This window comes from Pistacia vera, unplaced genomic scaffold (assembly GCF_008641045.1).
Source record: "Pistacia vera cultivar Batoury unplaced genomic scaffold, PisVer_v2 Contig978, whole genome shotgun sequence".
NCBI lineage: Eukaryota > Viridiplantae > Streptophyta > Magnoliopsida > Sapindales > Anacardiaceae > Pistacia > Pistacia vera.
Window position 1 is genome coordinate 244,563 of NW_022196865.1, and position 14,676 is coordinate 259,238.

The 14,676-nt window shown below is 34.5% G+C and overlaps 2 protein-coding genes across 3 annotated transcripts; one reads left to right on the plus strand and one right to left on the minus strand.

The window, feature by feature from the left end:
• Positions 1 to 2,358: 2,358 nt before the first annotated feature.
• Positions 2,359 to 5,864, plus strand: LOC116121402 (allantoate deiminase 2). The gene is made up of 12 exons (XM_031407359.1): positions 2,359 to 2,590; positions 2,711 to 2,784; positions 3,102 to 3,205; positions 3,282 to 3,366; positions 3,466 to 3,582; positions 4,138 to 4,247; positions 4,326 to 4,431; positions 4,560 to 4,646; positions 4,842 to 5,084; positions 5,170 to 5,295; positions 5,375 to 5,536; positions 5,623 to 5,864. Exons 1-12 carry the CDS (start codon positions 2,359 to 2,361, stop codon positions 5,743 to 5,745), a joined length of 1,569 nt encoding a protein of 522 aa, XP_031263219.1. The 3' UTR covers positions 5,746 to 5,864.
• An 837-nt stretch (positions 5,865 to 6,701) lies between these two features.
• Positions 6,702 to 12,582, minus strand: LOC116121400 (C-type lectin receptor-like tyrosine-protein kinase At1g52310). 2 transcript variants are annotated; one of them, XM_031407357.1, is made up of 6 exons: positions 12,421 to 12,582; positions 11,864 to 11,953; positions 11,708 to 11,765; positions 8,581 to 9,006; positions 7,804 to 8,374; positions 6,702 to 7,432 (listed from the first exon to the last, which is right to left on the minus strand). In XM_031407357.1, the coding sequence occupies exons 2-6, from the start codon at positions 11,942 to 11,944 to the stop codon at positions 6,907 to 6,909; spliced, it is 1,662 nt and encodes a 553-aa protein (XP_031263217.1). In that variant the 5' UTR covers positions 11,945 to 11,953; positions 12,421 to 12,582; the 3' UTR covers positions 6,702 to 6,906. The 2 variants fall into 2 exon arrangements, with proteins under 2 accessions (XP_031263217.1, XP_031263216.1); XM_031407356.1 differs by having other exon boundaries at positions 11,864 to 11,964.
• Between the last annotated feature and the right edge of the window lie 2,094 nt (positions 12,583 to 14,676).

Here is a 14,676-nt window from a genome sequence, read left to right on the forward strand (position 1 = left end):
GGAGTAGGAAAGGATTATGGGGGTTGTGGCTCTGGATTCGCCCATGGAACTAGGAAATGGACCGAGATTAGGAGGCTCGTGCCACGTGGTTTGGACTGGCTATACTTGTACTGAATGGGCCTAATCTGGTGGGTCATATCGGGATTGGGCTGTTTCTCAGTGTCGAGCCCGTTTTCCTATCGGGTCAAGGACGATTTTGGCCCTAACAGTATATATTGGAATGGTCATGCGCATTCTTAAAATTTAAGCTTTACGTACATTAAAAACTATTAAAAATTATTTCACTCGCACAAAGTTTTATTTAAGAAATAGCATTACGTACAATAATTAAACTTAAATTAAATAATTGCTATCTCCGATCATTCATGAGACAGCTGGTAAGTATAATATGTTGTTGGAAATGTTTTATTTATGTATGCATTACTAATTGATGACAATAAATCCAAATTCGAGAGAAAAAGAAAGCAATAAATTAAAGTTAAATTGATTGAGATTTGAATGAATGGATGTATGAACAAAATTTTAAAATAAATACATACTCAGATGGGATTTGAAATAAATAAATATTTAATGAGATTTGATGAAATAGATATATGATTTAATTTGATAGTCTATGTTCTGATATAATTTTTATCACCATCATACTTAATTATAGTTTAATTCTTATTGACAAAATAGCATTTTGATGCAATAAGTGAATCAACTATATATAAGTATGGTTTACTTAGGGGATCGTAGTGGTGGATTGCTGTGCGATAACTTCTTTTGAGAATTAATCGAGGTATAAATAAGCGAATCCGAATGCCTCAATTATTTTAAAAAAAATTACTTTTTGAAACTTTGTACTTGTTTACATGGGTGCAATATGATCATATATATATTGAGCAACGAAAATTTTGACCCGCAAGTGAACATTGAAACAGCATAATATATGATTATATCATAGTTTTGAAAACTCTGCCAAGATAAGGTTTTATATTATGAAACATACAAGTTGAGTATAGCAGCACGACACAAACACGAATAGAAATTAATGTTGGAATTTAATTTAAACCTCTATTAATGCATTAGAAATTATTACACGTTTTAGAATTTATGGGTTCTTGCATAATATACATATCATAATAGTTGTTTATAATCAACATCTGATGTGAACGTTTTGAAGTTCTTAATATAGGGATCAAAGATTACCAACCAATCGTTAACTTCACAATTAATTGTAAAATCAAAATTGGGTCCGTACTAAAGAATTTTATTTACTTATATTATGGCATATAATCATAAAATTTTGTCTTTTAACGTTTATAAGTGAATATCAACACCATTTATAAAAAAATAATGAAGCAAAAATATATAATAACATGACTGGAATCCAGATTTTAAGAAAGAAATGCAAAAAAAGTTTAATAATAAAGGAGGATTAATTCTACAAAATAATACTGTAGTTGGGAAGAAGTATTAATGGGGAGGATCTAGTTGGCCATCAGAGAAATGGAATCCACCTAGAAGCCTCAAACTCAAGAGTCAAGAGCGACACTTGCTTCAAAAAGGCCAAAAGAAAGCTAGTTGATTCCAGGTTTTCGCGAGGGCTCACGTAAGCCCCTTTGTCAATTTGCATTTTGCATGGCTCTAATTACTTTCACATTCCACCTCCCCCACATCCTACCTCCTGAATCATCCTCCTTCCAGAAACTACTGCGTATATTCATGAATCTCTATCGCCATCAAATTTATGAATTTTTCACTTTAAAGTTTGTCGCTTTCAAATTCAGAGTTTAACTTGCTATTGTTTTCCACTTCCTAAAAATGGTACGGTTCAACGATTTCAAACACAGATTATACTTTAACCATCTAACATCTATTTCTTATTTCTTAAACAACTAATATAATATAAGTAGTTTAATACAAAGAAAAAATAAATATGTATCAAAATAATTTTAGCGGTTTCAAAATTAATATTATATATTTAAAAGAATTTGTGTTCGACTCCCATCAAATGGCTATTTACCGTATTTGTGATTTACTTAACTGAATATCAAGTATTAATTGAAGTGCTTGCAAATTAAACATTTAATACATACTTAATATATGATATATAATTTTATTTTCTCTTTTATACACAATTTTATTTTCTCTTTTATCTAATTAACCAATCCTATTATCAACGAGTTTATAACATTTAACACATACTTATTGAGAATCACTTACCATATATACATATAATTTAACACCATAAATAATCAAAGGTTATTGTCATTGGAGAACGAGATCACGTGAGGATAACATGCCATGGTTTGTCTCTCCCGGCTGCCAGGACCCCACTTGCAAACTTAAGTAAACTCATCTTATATATTAACCATGAACATGTTTTCATTCATCAGCCACCAGTTTCCGTGGCTACTCTTTAGCTTGCGTGATTGTTTTTGCAAGCTTTTTGTAGCAGCCATGGGCACTGTTTGTCACTTTAAACCCCATACCCTCTCCTTCCACCACCACCACCACCACGATCATCATCATTTCTATCCGATTTGGCTTTGCTATGTTTTTCTCTCTTTGCTCCCCCTCTTGGCTTCCTCCTACATGTATTCTGGTAACCTTTTTTTTTGATGATATTAATGTTTTGTTTACATGTTTATATGAATACCCTTTTGAGCTTAATGAATATTTCATCTTGTTGGTTTTTTGATGTTGGTGTCAATGAAATTTGCAGATGATAAAAGGGATGATTTGTTTCCAGAAATATTAAGAGATGAGGCTGTGGCTAGGCTCAATGAACTTGGAAAGGTGTTGCATTTGTATATTATACAGTTTTTATAATTATCATTTCATTACTGTTATTTATTTTGTGCGATTTACCTTGTAGAACATATATTAAAATAATTTTGATTTGGTTATCTTGACTAATTGGTAATGTTTTTGACATGCTTTTGGTTGTTGGAATTAATTAATTTGATGATTTATTTGTTTAGATTAAAATATTGGTGAGATTTAAACCTCTAATTGTACGAGGAATTTGAGTTCGTTATGTGATACATCTTATGGTGGAGAAATGGGTTGTTTTTGAATGTTAATTAAGAAATTGTTATTTAATTGATTAATAGGTGAGCGATGCTGATGGATATCTTGAGAGGACATTCATGAGCCCTGCTGCAGTGAGGGCGGGGAAGCTTATTCGCGAATGGATGGAGGATGCTGGTTTGAGAACGTTAGCTTTTGACCTTTCTTTGATCGGATATTGTGTTTTGGGGCTGTTGAATGATGTTGTTTTGTTTGATTTTCAGGTGGGTGGACCATATGGGCAACATTCATGGTCGGATTGAGGGGAGGAATACGACTTCTGAGGCTCTGTTGATTGGTTCTCATTTGGTGATGCTTGCTTATTTTTTGGTTTATAAAGGAGAAGACATTGACAAGAATTGCGTTGTACATTGATGCTGATAGTTTCAGTTTTGTTTTTTAAAATAGGATACTGTTGTTGATGCTGGAATGTTTGATGGGTCATTAGGCATAATCTCGGCGATATCTGCATTAAAGGTTTTGAAGAGCACCAGGATGTTGGGAAATCTAAAGCGTCCTGTCGAGGTCGGTGAAGTATCTTGTACTATTTTCTTGTATGTTTGTTAAGATTTGCACAAAATAGATCATAGAAGCCTTTTGCCGAAATAATAAAAGAAGTAACAACAGAAGTAATGCTAATGCAGAACAATGATCTTGATGCAGATTCAGTGGAATAAGATTTTTAATGAACTATAAGCCAGCTTTTAGAAATAAGAGAAAAAAATGTATTCTTCTTTGCATTTTCGTGGTGAAAATTTAGCATTCTTGCTATTCGGTAAGACTATATGAATCAATTGTGGCAGAATGAGTGATTAAATAGTAAACTGTATGTGAAACATAACTTCAAAAACTGGTTTCACTTTCCTCCGATAATCTTCCTCTGTGTCCTATTTGACTTGAACTTTTTGTTCGATGCGAAAACTCCTGTCCACAAATTCTTTTTAACAGAATGTAGGAGTAGAAACTTTTTTTGGAACTGTAATCTGAGAATGTCAAATTTGTTTGAGTTGTGGCTGCACTTCCTGTGCAACTCTTGTAATTGTTGATTTCATGTTTATTTTTTCTGGCTGAACTCTGCAGGTGATTGCTTTTAGTGATGAGGAAGGTGTCCGGTTTCAATCTACTTTCTTAGGCAGTGCAGCTATAGCTGGCATTTTACCAGTTACAACATTGCGGACATCTGATAAGAGGTTTCTGCGAGCAACTCCCAACTTTATTGATTAAAAACACTGTTGTTATCAGTATATTTATGCGTAATCCTTGTTCAGTGGTGTAACAGTTCAAGATGCTTTGAGGGAGCACTCCATAGACCTTGCAGAGGAAAGTTTGTCACACCTCAAATATGATGCATCATCTGTTTGGGCTTATGTTGAGGTATATGAGCCGGAACAATATTTTCTTGAGAACAAACCTTCAGTGATTATCAGTGCACATTTGTTGTAATTTTGCAGTTGCAGTTTTCGGAAAACAACTCACAGACATTTCTTGACTGAATGCTGCAGGTTCATATCGAACAAGGACCTGTACTAGAATGGGTTGGTTTCCCTCTCGGAGTAGTTAAAGGCATAGCTGGACAGACACGATTAAAGGTATACGAGGTTCTTTTACCACTCATCTCTGAGCTTTCACAAAAGATACTAAAAAATGACCCTTGTAAATTCAGGCTAACCATTTATGAGGATGCAAGGAAAAATTCAGATAAACCTTTTTTTATTTGTACAATGTTTTTGCCGAAAATCTTGTTTTCTCTGAATGAGCTTTTCTATGTGGATGAATTTTTTCAGGTTACTGTAAGAGGTTCACAAGGGCATGCCGGAACAGTTCCAATGTCAATGCGTCAGGACCCGATGGTTGCTACAGCAGAGTTAATCGTACTGCTGGAAAGTCTTTGTAAGCATCCTAAAGATTATCTATTTTATGATGGTGATTCCGATGCTTCCACCTTGGAATCACTCTCTAGTTCTCTCGTCTGTACTGTTGGAGAGATATCAACATGGCCGAGTGCAAGCAATGTCATCCCAGGACAGGCAAGAAATGTTTCTCTCAATGCTTCGGATTCTGCTGATAAGTCCCACTTTTAGTTTTTGAACTGACAGAAGTCAAAAACTGCAGGTTACATTCACTGTGGATTTACGAGCAATTGATGACAAGGGACGTGAGGATGTTCTTTACGAATTATCCAATCAAATGTATCAAATATGTGAAAGGCGTTCTGTTTCTTGCTTCATTGAACGGAAGGTGAGACACTTTCATCTTAACCTGCACCTCTCTTTCAGAAAGCATATTCACTAACGTTATGTGCTACGGATGGTTTCAGCATGACGCAAATGCAGTGATCTGTGATTCCGAATTAAGTTCCCAGCTGAAGTCTGCAGCCCATGCTGCATTGAATAAAATGACTGGTGAGACTCAACATGAAGTTCCTGTTCTAATGAGCGGCGCAGGGCATGATGCAATGGCCATGTCTCATCTAACCAAGGTTTGTTCTCTAGAGCTGAATTTACATTTTATAGAAAGTAAAAGCTTCCAAAACATATGGTAATCATGCATACTTTTTTTGAACAGGTCGGAATGTTATTTGTTCGTTGTCGTGGAGGAATAAGTCACTCCCCTGCGGAGCATGTATTAGATGATGATGTCTGGGCTGCTGGTATGGCAGTTTTAGCATTTCTTGAAACTAATTTGTAAAGTTCAAGGTTCTTTGAACATTCATGTACAGCATTGTAGTTCCTTTTAATAATACAACAGCATGCCTCAATTGTACATTTCATTTCATTAGCGATTTTGGCATGCTTTTTTGATCATTAGAGAGACTGCCAATGAATGTTTTGATTTGTGATTTTTTTATTTTCGAACATACAAATTTAAATCAACCACCCCTGTGACTCTGGCTCGAGTAGCATTTGACTCTTAAAGCTCCTGTACAATCCCATGAGATTCAAGCAGCTGAACCAACTACTTTTTCTCACATATTTTTGCTTGAATTTGTATCTGTGTGATCACTTAGCAAACAATTAAGAATTTTTTACCTTCTTGCATAAAAGGACAACCCTTTTATGCAAGAAAACTAACCCTTTTCCGTTCTAAATTTATTGTCAATAAAAATCTTGTTTTTCATTCAAGTAGAAAGATCGTATCAAGAAAGAATCTTGATTTTGAATAGGTTAGAATGCTGTGTGTGATTAGTGGGAATAAGCAACTGCTGCAGATGAACAACTCTGCACGTACAACAGCCCAATAAGGGAGCTCTTGTCATGCATGATTGATGACATGGCACACCCTCATTGGAGGGTTGTACTTGTACGTGCATCGGATGCATGGAAGAATTCTTCCCTGCAGACCTATATGCTTATGCTGGTTTGGAAGTTTCAGAGTTCTTGATACTTGGATAAATTGGAACATTCTCTAACAATCATGTACAACATAGAGTTTACTGATTTATTCAAACGTTCAGGGAATATTGATTTTAAAATCACAAATTTTCCATCCACCTGACAATTTCTGAAACTTCCAGGATGGCCCTTTTTTCCCGATAATAAAAAAGAAGTTTAGATTCAATTAGTGCTGCAAAATGGTAGGGGCCTCGGGGCTTACAAATGAGTCCTATGGCAAGATGAAAATAATCTATAAAATTACTGCAATACTTGAATAGAAAACACCTGTTTTACAACTACATTAAATAAAAATACATCAAGGCATGCTGAGTCTGTTAATCTAAGTCAGCTCTAAACTATTGTTTCTAAACTTATGATTCTGCAAAACTAACATAATCTCAACTAGCGAAAATCCCAGTTTTATGTTTCGTATGGTTAGTATTGCAAAATCCTCTGGAGGTTGAGATAAGAGGACTTACTTCAGAACAGTTGGCTGGGCCAACTGTTGCAGCTGATGAACGATGTGGGACATTCTTGGGCGCATAGAAGGGACATGTTGCGTACAAGCATATACGAGGTCCACCACCTTCTGAACGACTATGGCTTCTGGAATGTCAGAAGATGAAGAAGATATGAGAGGATCCAAGAGCTCCAGGTAGCGATGTGACTGCATCAAAGGTGTGGCCCATTCAAATATACTCTGCCAGCCCACTGAATCGACTGCCTGAGCAGGCCTGCGCCCGCTTACAATTTCCAGAAGTAGAACTCCGAAGCTGTATACATCACTTTTTGTTGTAAGCTCATTTCTGTAAACGAATTCTGGAGCAAGGTACCCATATGTGCCACCAGCCATTACTGTCCTCTCCTGCATCACTTCCCATGGCACAAACTTTGACAAACCAACCCCCATCAAATGTGCTCCAAATTCTTCATCAAGCAAAACATTACTAGCACGGATATCCCGATGCACAACATGCGGCTTAACCTTGTCATGCAAAAACCTGCTTCAAGATTTGACAAAGTGAGCTATCAAGCAAAAGAATAAATCAGTACAAAAGACTGCATCAAATAAACCATGAACTATAGATCTTTTAATCAGTCATGACCGCCTTTTCAAAAATAATGAAATATGCTCTTACCTTTGGTAAAAGTTAAGCTACATCAGTTCGATGCAACATATATGAAACTATTAACACAACAGGCTAAAGGAGACCTGCTACACACATCAATGGAAAAAAATGTAGCATCTAGTTCTTGTGATTTTGGTACAGGATGATTGTAACCAAAAGTGATGTGTGAATTTTGAAAGTATACATTGTAACAATAAACATTTAGAACTAACAGTGTAGGAGGCGGAAGGATTTATACTTACGCAATTCCTTGAGCAAGAGTTGTGGCAATTTTCATTCTCATTGCCCAATCCAAACTTCGTCCTCCCCTTGGGATGTGGTGTAGCCATCGATCTAGGGGGCCATTTACTACAAACTCATAAACAATGTAGCGGTCTCCGTGATCGTAACAGCATCCCTTGACAGCCACCAAATTTGGATGATGTAGCCTTGCAACCCTTCCGATCTCAGAATAGAACTCCTTCTTCCTTTTAAAGCTAGACCTTTTTAACCTCTTAACTGCCGCCCTTGATCCATCAGGTAGAATGCCACTATATGTGCTCCCTGTTTTCGCATCTCCCACAAGGCGATTTCCTTCACTAAAATTCTTTGTAATTGACCTCAATTCCTCACTGGTGAACACCTTCCAGGAGGGGGGAACTAATGCAGAAGCTGCTGGATTTGATAATTTGCGAGACTTTCTGCGCCTCTTGCTCCGCCTGTATGCAAGGAGCCAAATCACAACAGCCAATGTTGTGATAAGGATCAACCCACTTACAACTCCAAGGATGATAAGGTATTCCCTATGGCAGTGCAAGTAGTAGCATTTGTTCTCTATGGAAAAGGAAAAATAAAGTCAAAAAAGAAAAAAAAAATCTGACAGAGATTATAAAATGATTTCAACAACTGGCAAAACACTGACATCCTAAACAGCCAAACAAATAATATCAACAAAACCAAATTATTTATAATTCAAAATGGAAAATTCACAGAGAGAATAAAAAATTGAGATGACAGCTGTCTGGTAAGTGAGGCCTTACCAAAATTGATCATGCAAATAGAAGCATGAGATGCACTGCATCTCTCAACCACGAGGGATGTAGATCCATTAGTCACCAATATACATAAATCAACCGAAGCATTGACATGGCAAGGAAAATTAGTGCAACTGGAGTGTAAAGATCCTCTCAGCGAGACTGATTCATTCCATTGTGTCACATTATCAGACCACTTCCAATTCAAACCAACAGTAGTATTAATGCCTCTTCCTCCAGTCCAGCAGCCATTGGAAGTTTCACCACATAACTTCTGAACCGAGTTTAGTTCTTCATATGATGTGAGGGCAGCCAAGTGCCCACCAAGGTCTTTACATTGGATCTCCGACTGATCCCATGACTGGTTGCCTCCTATATATCGAAAACACTTGCTCTTATCTGGACTGATAACCCAGCCAGAAGGGCATGGTGCTGTCCAGCACAAAAATGAAAAGGTTAAATCCAAATGGTTGCACATGTATGAACAATAGAGAAGTAATAAGCCATATTTCTTTATAATCACAATAACATTTAAGAAATTTGCAAGTACTATGAGGAACTGTGTGATACAAGAATATCTTTTAGCTTACTCCAATAGAGTTAAAATATTATTGTTGAGCCTTTACATACCAATTTAAACTCTTTGGATTCAGTGAGTACTTAGAATAATATCAAAGATAATATCAAAGCTGAGTTGAACAAGATTTGACTATTCAATAGTCAAATTTTAATAAGTGTGTCCCATCCTCATGCTTTGACGAAATAGAATAGGAAACCAAAAGAATGTAAGGCTCCGTTTGATACACTCTTCCAAATATTATTCTGGATTTCCCAATAAAGTTAAACAGTAAAATTGGCTTATTCTCAAAATATTATTCTATATTATTCAATTTCTTTTAAACCCCCCTAAATTTGTTAATTTAACAAAACACCCCCAAATTATTTTTTAAGAAATTGCAAAAACACCCCAGCAACCCACATTTATCAGATTCCGGCCACCACTGTGGGAAGCTGGTGGGAATCTGGTATAATGGAGCACTACCGGCTGAATCTGGCCGGTAGTGCGCCGATCTAGCCTTTTTTGGCCAGACCCACGGTGGATATGGCCGGAAAAGGCCAGATTTACGGCCAAAGATCTGGCCGTCAATGGCCGTAGCCAGTCATCAACGACGGCCGTATCTTTGGCTGTCGTTGATGAACAAATGCGGCCAGATCTAGTCGTAGATCTGGCTGGAAAAGGCCATATCGACGCACGACTGGTAAGATCCAGCTAGTCATGCGCCGATACAGCGACTCCGATCACCCTCTGGTGGTGGTGGCAGACTGTCCATATTTAATGGGTGGATTGTAGGTGTTTTTGTTAACTTTTAATATTTTATTATAGGGGTGTTTAGTAAATAAACAAACATAGGAGGTATTTTTGTTAATTTCCAAATCCTACATCAACCCATCCAATTTAACTTTTTTCAAAATATTATTCTAAAAAGTATTAGAATAATATTTTGAGAATTAGCCAATTTTACCGTTTAACTTTATTGGGAAAACCAGAATAATATTTGAAAGAGTGTATCAAACGGAGCTTTAGTTATTCTAAGAACATCCCTTAGTTTCCTCTTTGATTTTAAACAGTCACTGGAATTATTAATTACGTGTATTAAGAACCTCCCTTGGTTGCTGAAGGTTATACTAAAAGAGAAAACTAAAGGAATGTTCTTGAAAGTGGAATTATCATAGCAGAACTTTGACGGCTATACCCAAAGAGCTTTCAGATTAATCATAGATTATTCCAAATATTAGCATGCGTAACATCCTAGAGAGAGAGAGAGAGAGAGAGAAAGAGAATAGATTTCGTGTTTCCTCTCTAGTTTGCTATCATATGCTAGCTTTGAAAAATCTAAGATACAACAGGTTCAACAAATCTGAACTACAGGAAACAAGTTTGTGATTACTGTACCTCCATTTATTAGGAGAGTTTATTTACATTCTATATATTTTTAGCTGGCAATGTGATAAACATCCTGTATTAAGGGTTTATTCAAAGAGAGATAAGGTAAAGTTTGGTAGTGGACAGGGCTGTTAGGAGTTCGTTATATGGAATTATCCTATAATCTTAGAATTATCCTATTAATGATAAGTTAGCAGTTTATTATATTGTAAATATCCTCAGGCTATAATCTAGGGAGTTTGTTATTAGGCTTTAATTAGACACTATTACAAATAAGGGATTAAGGAGGGGAAAAGGTAGTTTTTAGGTGAGAAGTTGAGTTAGGGTCTGGTGACTTATTCATCAGAATTGGCTTGCAGAGAGGCCATCTCTCTGTAGGAGTTTCTTTGATTATTTTATTCTAATAACAGTTATTTCAAGTATTTACTAGAATTTGCTACAGTTTCCCTATAATTCTGCTATTATCTATCACAATGCAATTGGCACTCCACTTTTAGCCTCTCACACTTCACACTCCTAATAACATGAGAAGTGAAGCGCAAAAAGTTAAAAGTGGGGCGTCAATAGCATCATCATTCAAATTTATAAAGGCATAATAAGATTTTTAGCTCTTTTGAGTGATTACTATAAAATTATTGATTATATGTGATTCTTTCAACCACACTTCTCTATAATATTAACTGATATTTCTTGAATTTTTACAATTAAGACAACTTCAAACTACAAGTGAAGGACTTACAGGAGATCTTATTATAAATGCCAATAAACTTCCTGTGTGTCAAAATGATATGAACAAAACTTTGTTTGCCGCCAAGATAGCCTTGTGGAGAGGTGCATAATGATGGGCCATCTAGTTACAATTAAATCCTTTACTAGACTGTATGCTCTTTCTTTTGGATAGATTAATAGTATTTGCATGTCACTTAGAAACTCTAAGGACAACCCATGAAAAGAACTAAATAAGTATCACTTCAATGGGTGCCTTTATAATGTCAATTGTCATTCACAAGCAAACATCTTCTGAGAACTAATCAGACAATTCCAAAATTACATATCACATTGTGAGAACTATTCTCTAATGTCATCCATACAATGAATCAACCATGTGCAAGAAGGCAAACAAGAATCACCAACATTTTTAATTACAACTAACAGATTATGAAAGCACATCCATCCTAAAATTCGTACCTTTAAGATCTTTATTCTTGGCAGACGTGGATTCTCCACCACTTGACTGATTAGCAATCTGAGGAACCAAAATGAAGCTTCAGAATACAAGTTCACATACTAAAAAATGCAAACCCTCTAATTTCCATTTAAAAAAAAGAAAAACAATAATCTTACAGTATTTGAAGCCACAAGCTGGAGAACAGCATAAACGGTCAAAAGCAGAACAAACTGCACAGACACCAGCTTCCTTTCCATCAGAACAATCTGACAAAATCCTAGATTCAAAAAATGAAACAATTCATGAGATAACAGCCCTATAAAAAACTAACCCAGAAACAATAATTAACCTGAAATTCATGAGATAATATTTCTATTGCAACTCAAATTAAGCTCATTCAACAAAACAAACAACAACTAAGCTCCAATTACAAGCAAAACTCAAACCCTAAACCCTAAAAACACATAAAACTAATTCAATTCGAGTATAAATACAAATAAAAATAAAAATAAAAATGAAACCTTAATCCCCATCTGGGTACCCAGAAAACAGAGAGAGAGAGAGAGAAAGAGAGAGAGAGAGAGAGAGAATACAATTCTTAAGCCTGGCAAAAATTAAAAAAGAAAAAAGAAAAACCCAAGATAGCACCTTTACTTTTCCCATTGTTTCTCAGTAAACAAACAGAAAGTAAGCAGAAATCAAAGAAGTAATTAGATGGGGTATATTGAATTACCGTGAAATGAAGTGGGTTTCAACCAACTTTCAATTTTTTTCTGCAGAAAGTTTCAACCTTGGAGCTTCAGCTGAGTGGTGAGCTGGGGAAAAATGGAGACTTTGATTATGAACAGTGGATTTTCTACTATTTTCATTTTTTTTTTAATTTTTGGTTTATTAATAGTAACTGGTTTTGTATTTAAGAGAGAGTGGGTGGTTAGTCCGGATTTCTGACACTGACCCTCCAAATTTATTTCTTCACTCTGTTCTTACAATTTTTTCTAATTCTTTTTTTAATAATTAAATGGATTTGAAAAAAAAATTATAATTAAATAATAGAAATTCTGTTATTGTTAAATTTTTTGTATTAAAATAAACGAAACAAAGCTAATTAAAATATTTATTAACTCACCGTGTAATAAAGACTAATAACATAGATTTATATTATTTCTAAAATTAAAAAAAAAAAATTATTGAGTTGGTGAGAGCCCACTTTGGATAAAGGATTATTTGTAAAGATCTTGACTATCGCCAATGTATCAATAGAAATAGTTCATTCAACATTATATCTAAAAACTTATATAATTTTGAGCCATATTATTACACATTTTTTTTTTTTAATCTTATATCTCATTTAACAATTCACTATCACGTCTCTCCATATAAAATGTGAATACTCAGATAAGAAATCAAATCTGAGACTGTATATCTATTCATACTATCTTTATATTATCCTAAATTCGTTCTAATTATCTGTGTTACTCATAGATGAGTTTATTATAATATATCATTAATAACGAATTACTATGATCATTTATATGTATAGTTAGGTGAAGAAAATTTTTGTGAGTATTTTCGAGTTTATATTTTAAGTCATTTTTCTTTTTTAAATGGCAAAGTCTTTATAATTGCAAGGTGTCCCACTAACTTTGAAGTTTCAACAACCAACAAAAATATGTAGGGCCTGCTCTGAAGCAATCACTTGTTATATACTTATTGGCTTCACGGGCAAAATAGAAGACAGAGATTTACCAAATACAGTTCACCGATTTTGACAATAATGAATTTTATAAATACAATACCGTTAATAATATTACTAGTTTTATGATATGATATCTATAATCATACCGATAAATAATATATATTATGAGTTTCACATTTCTTGTTTTCAGTTTATAAATTTTTATCAGTGATACCAAAGATAGTAGAATGTATACTTTCACCGCTCTAATTTAGTTTATCTTCTATTGCATTTAATATGGAGGACAAATCTTTCCCCTCCAATCTTTGGAAGCTAATGTTGTCACCCAAAATAAAGTTTCTTTTAATTAAATGTGAATGCAAAGTCGTAAGAGGTAGAAAATATATTTTGAATATAGGATTAGGGGTTCTGGTCGAACAATTGATTATTTTTACTTTCAAGAATTATGATAGTATCAAAACGGTTAACTATTTTTCAAAATTTCTAATCATTTGTCCAAAACTTCTAACCGTTTAGCAAAACATGTTGGCGGTTTATTTAAAATATTTTTTAAACCTTTTGGAGTTTTACATTTAACTAATACATTTTAATCAAAATTAATTTGTAGGGCATATGAAAAAGACTAAGAGCTGGATGATCCCACCATGAACCATTAATTAATTTGTTTGGTGAGGACTTGAATTGAACATGTGCCAAGGAAAATGAATTTCAATGTGAAAAGGAATATTGATTTCTAATAACCAATCTTTTTCATGTGCTTGACTCAAAAGATCAAATAATTAATTAAAGACATTCTGAAGTTAGTTTCCTTATCAAAGTTAAATAAAAATCTTCATAAAATAATTGATAGAAAATTTGATAAAGAAAGTATTAACTTGAACGACTAGAGGGCTTGGATTTATCACTCTGGCACATTTATAAACTAGATAAAGTTGAACCAAATGGACCATATGTACATCAATAGATACATCCAATGGCTGAAACAATCAAAGCTAAATAAATAAAAATGGGTCCACAGGTCAGATCAAATGGCACTCATTTGGTTCCAATATCTTGTTCTTATTGATGAGATCAACATATAGATGTCATATGTTACTAAGTAATTAAGCTTATTTAATTCTTATAATCTTTGTAATTTGTAGTCTGTCTTCAAGCCAAGGCAGTCTCTATTTTTGATACCTTAGGGCTTAGTTTTCTTAATCACAACATAATCTTCATACAAGACAAGAATTTTTATGATAATCCATAATCCATCGGTTTATTCCCTTAATCTAACCTCATGTAATAGGACCA

Excerpts from the sequence above, each read along its gene's own strand:
- LOC116121402 (XM_031407359.1), top strand. The coding sequence starts at position 2,359 with ATGAACATGTTTTCATTCATCAGCCACCAGTTTCCGTGGCTACTCTTT. Across the intron at positions 2,591-2,710 it reads TTCCTCCTACATGTATTCTG|ATGATAAAAGGGATGATTTG; the intron begins GTAACCTTTTTT and ends TGAAATTTGCAG. Across the intron at positions 3,367-3,465 it reads TGTTGATTGGTTCTCATTTG|GATACTGTTGTTGATGCTGG; the intron begins GTGATGCTTGCT and ends TTTTTAAAATAG.
- LOC116121400 (XM_031407357.1), bottom strand. The coding sequence starts at position 11,944 with ATGGAAAGGAAGCTGGTGTCTGTGCAGTTTGTTCTGCTTTTGACCGTT. Across the intron at positions 11,766-11,863 it reads AGCTTGTGGCTTCAAATACT|ATTGCTAATCAGTCAAGTGG; the intron begins GTAAGATTATTG and ends TTGGTTCCTCAG. Across the intron at positions 7,433-7,803 it reads ACTCTTGCTCAAGGAATTGC|GTTTTTGCATGACAAGGTTA; the intron begins GTAAGTATAAAT and ends ATCTTGAAGCAG.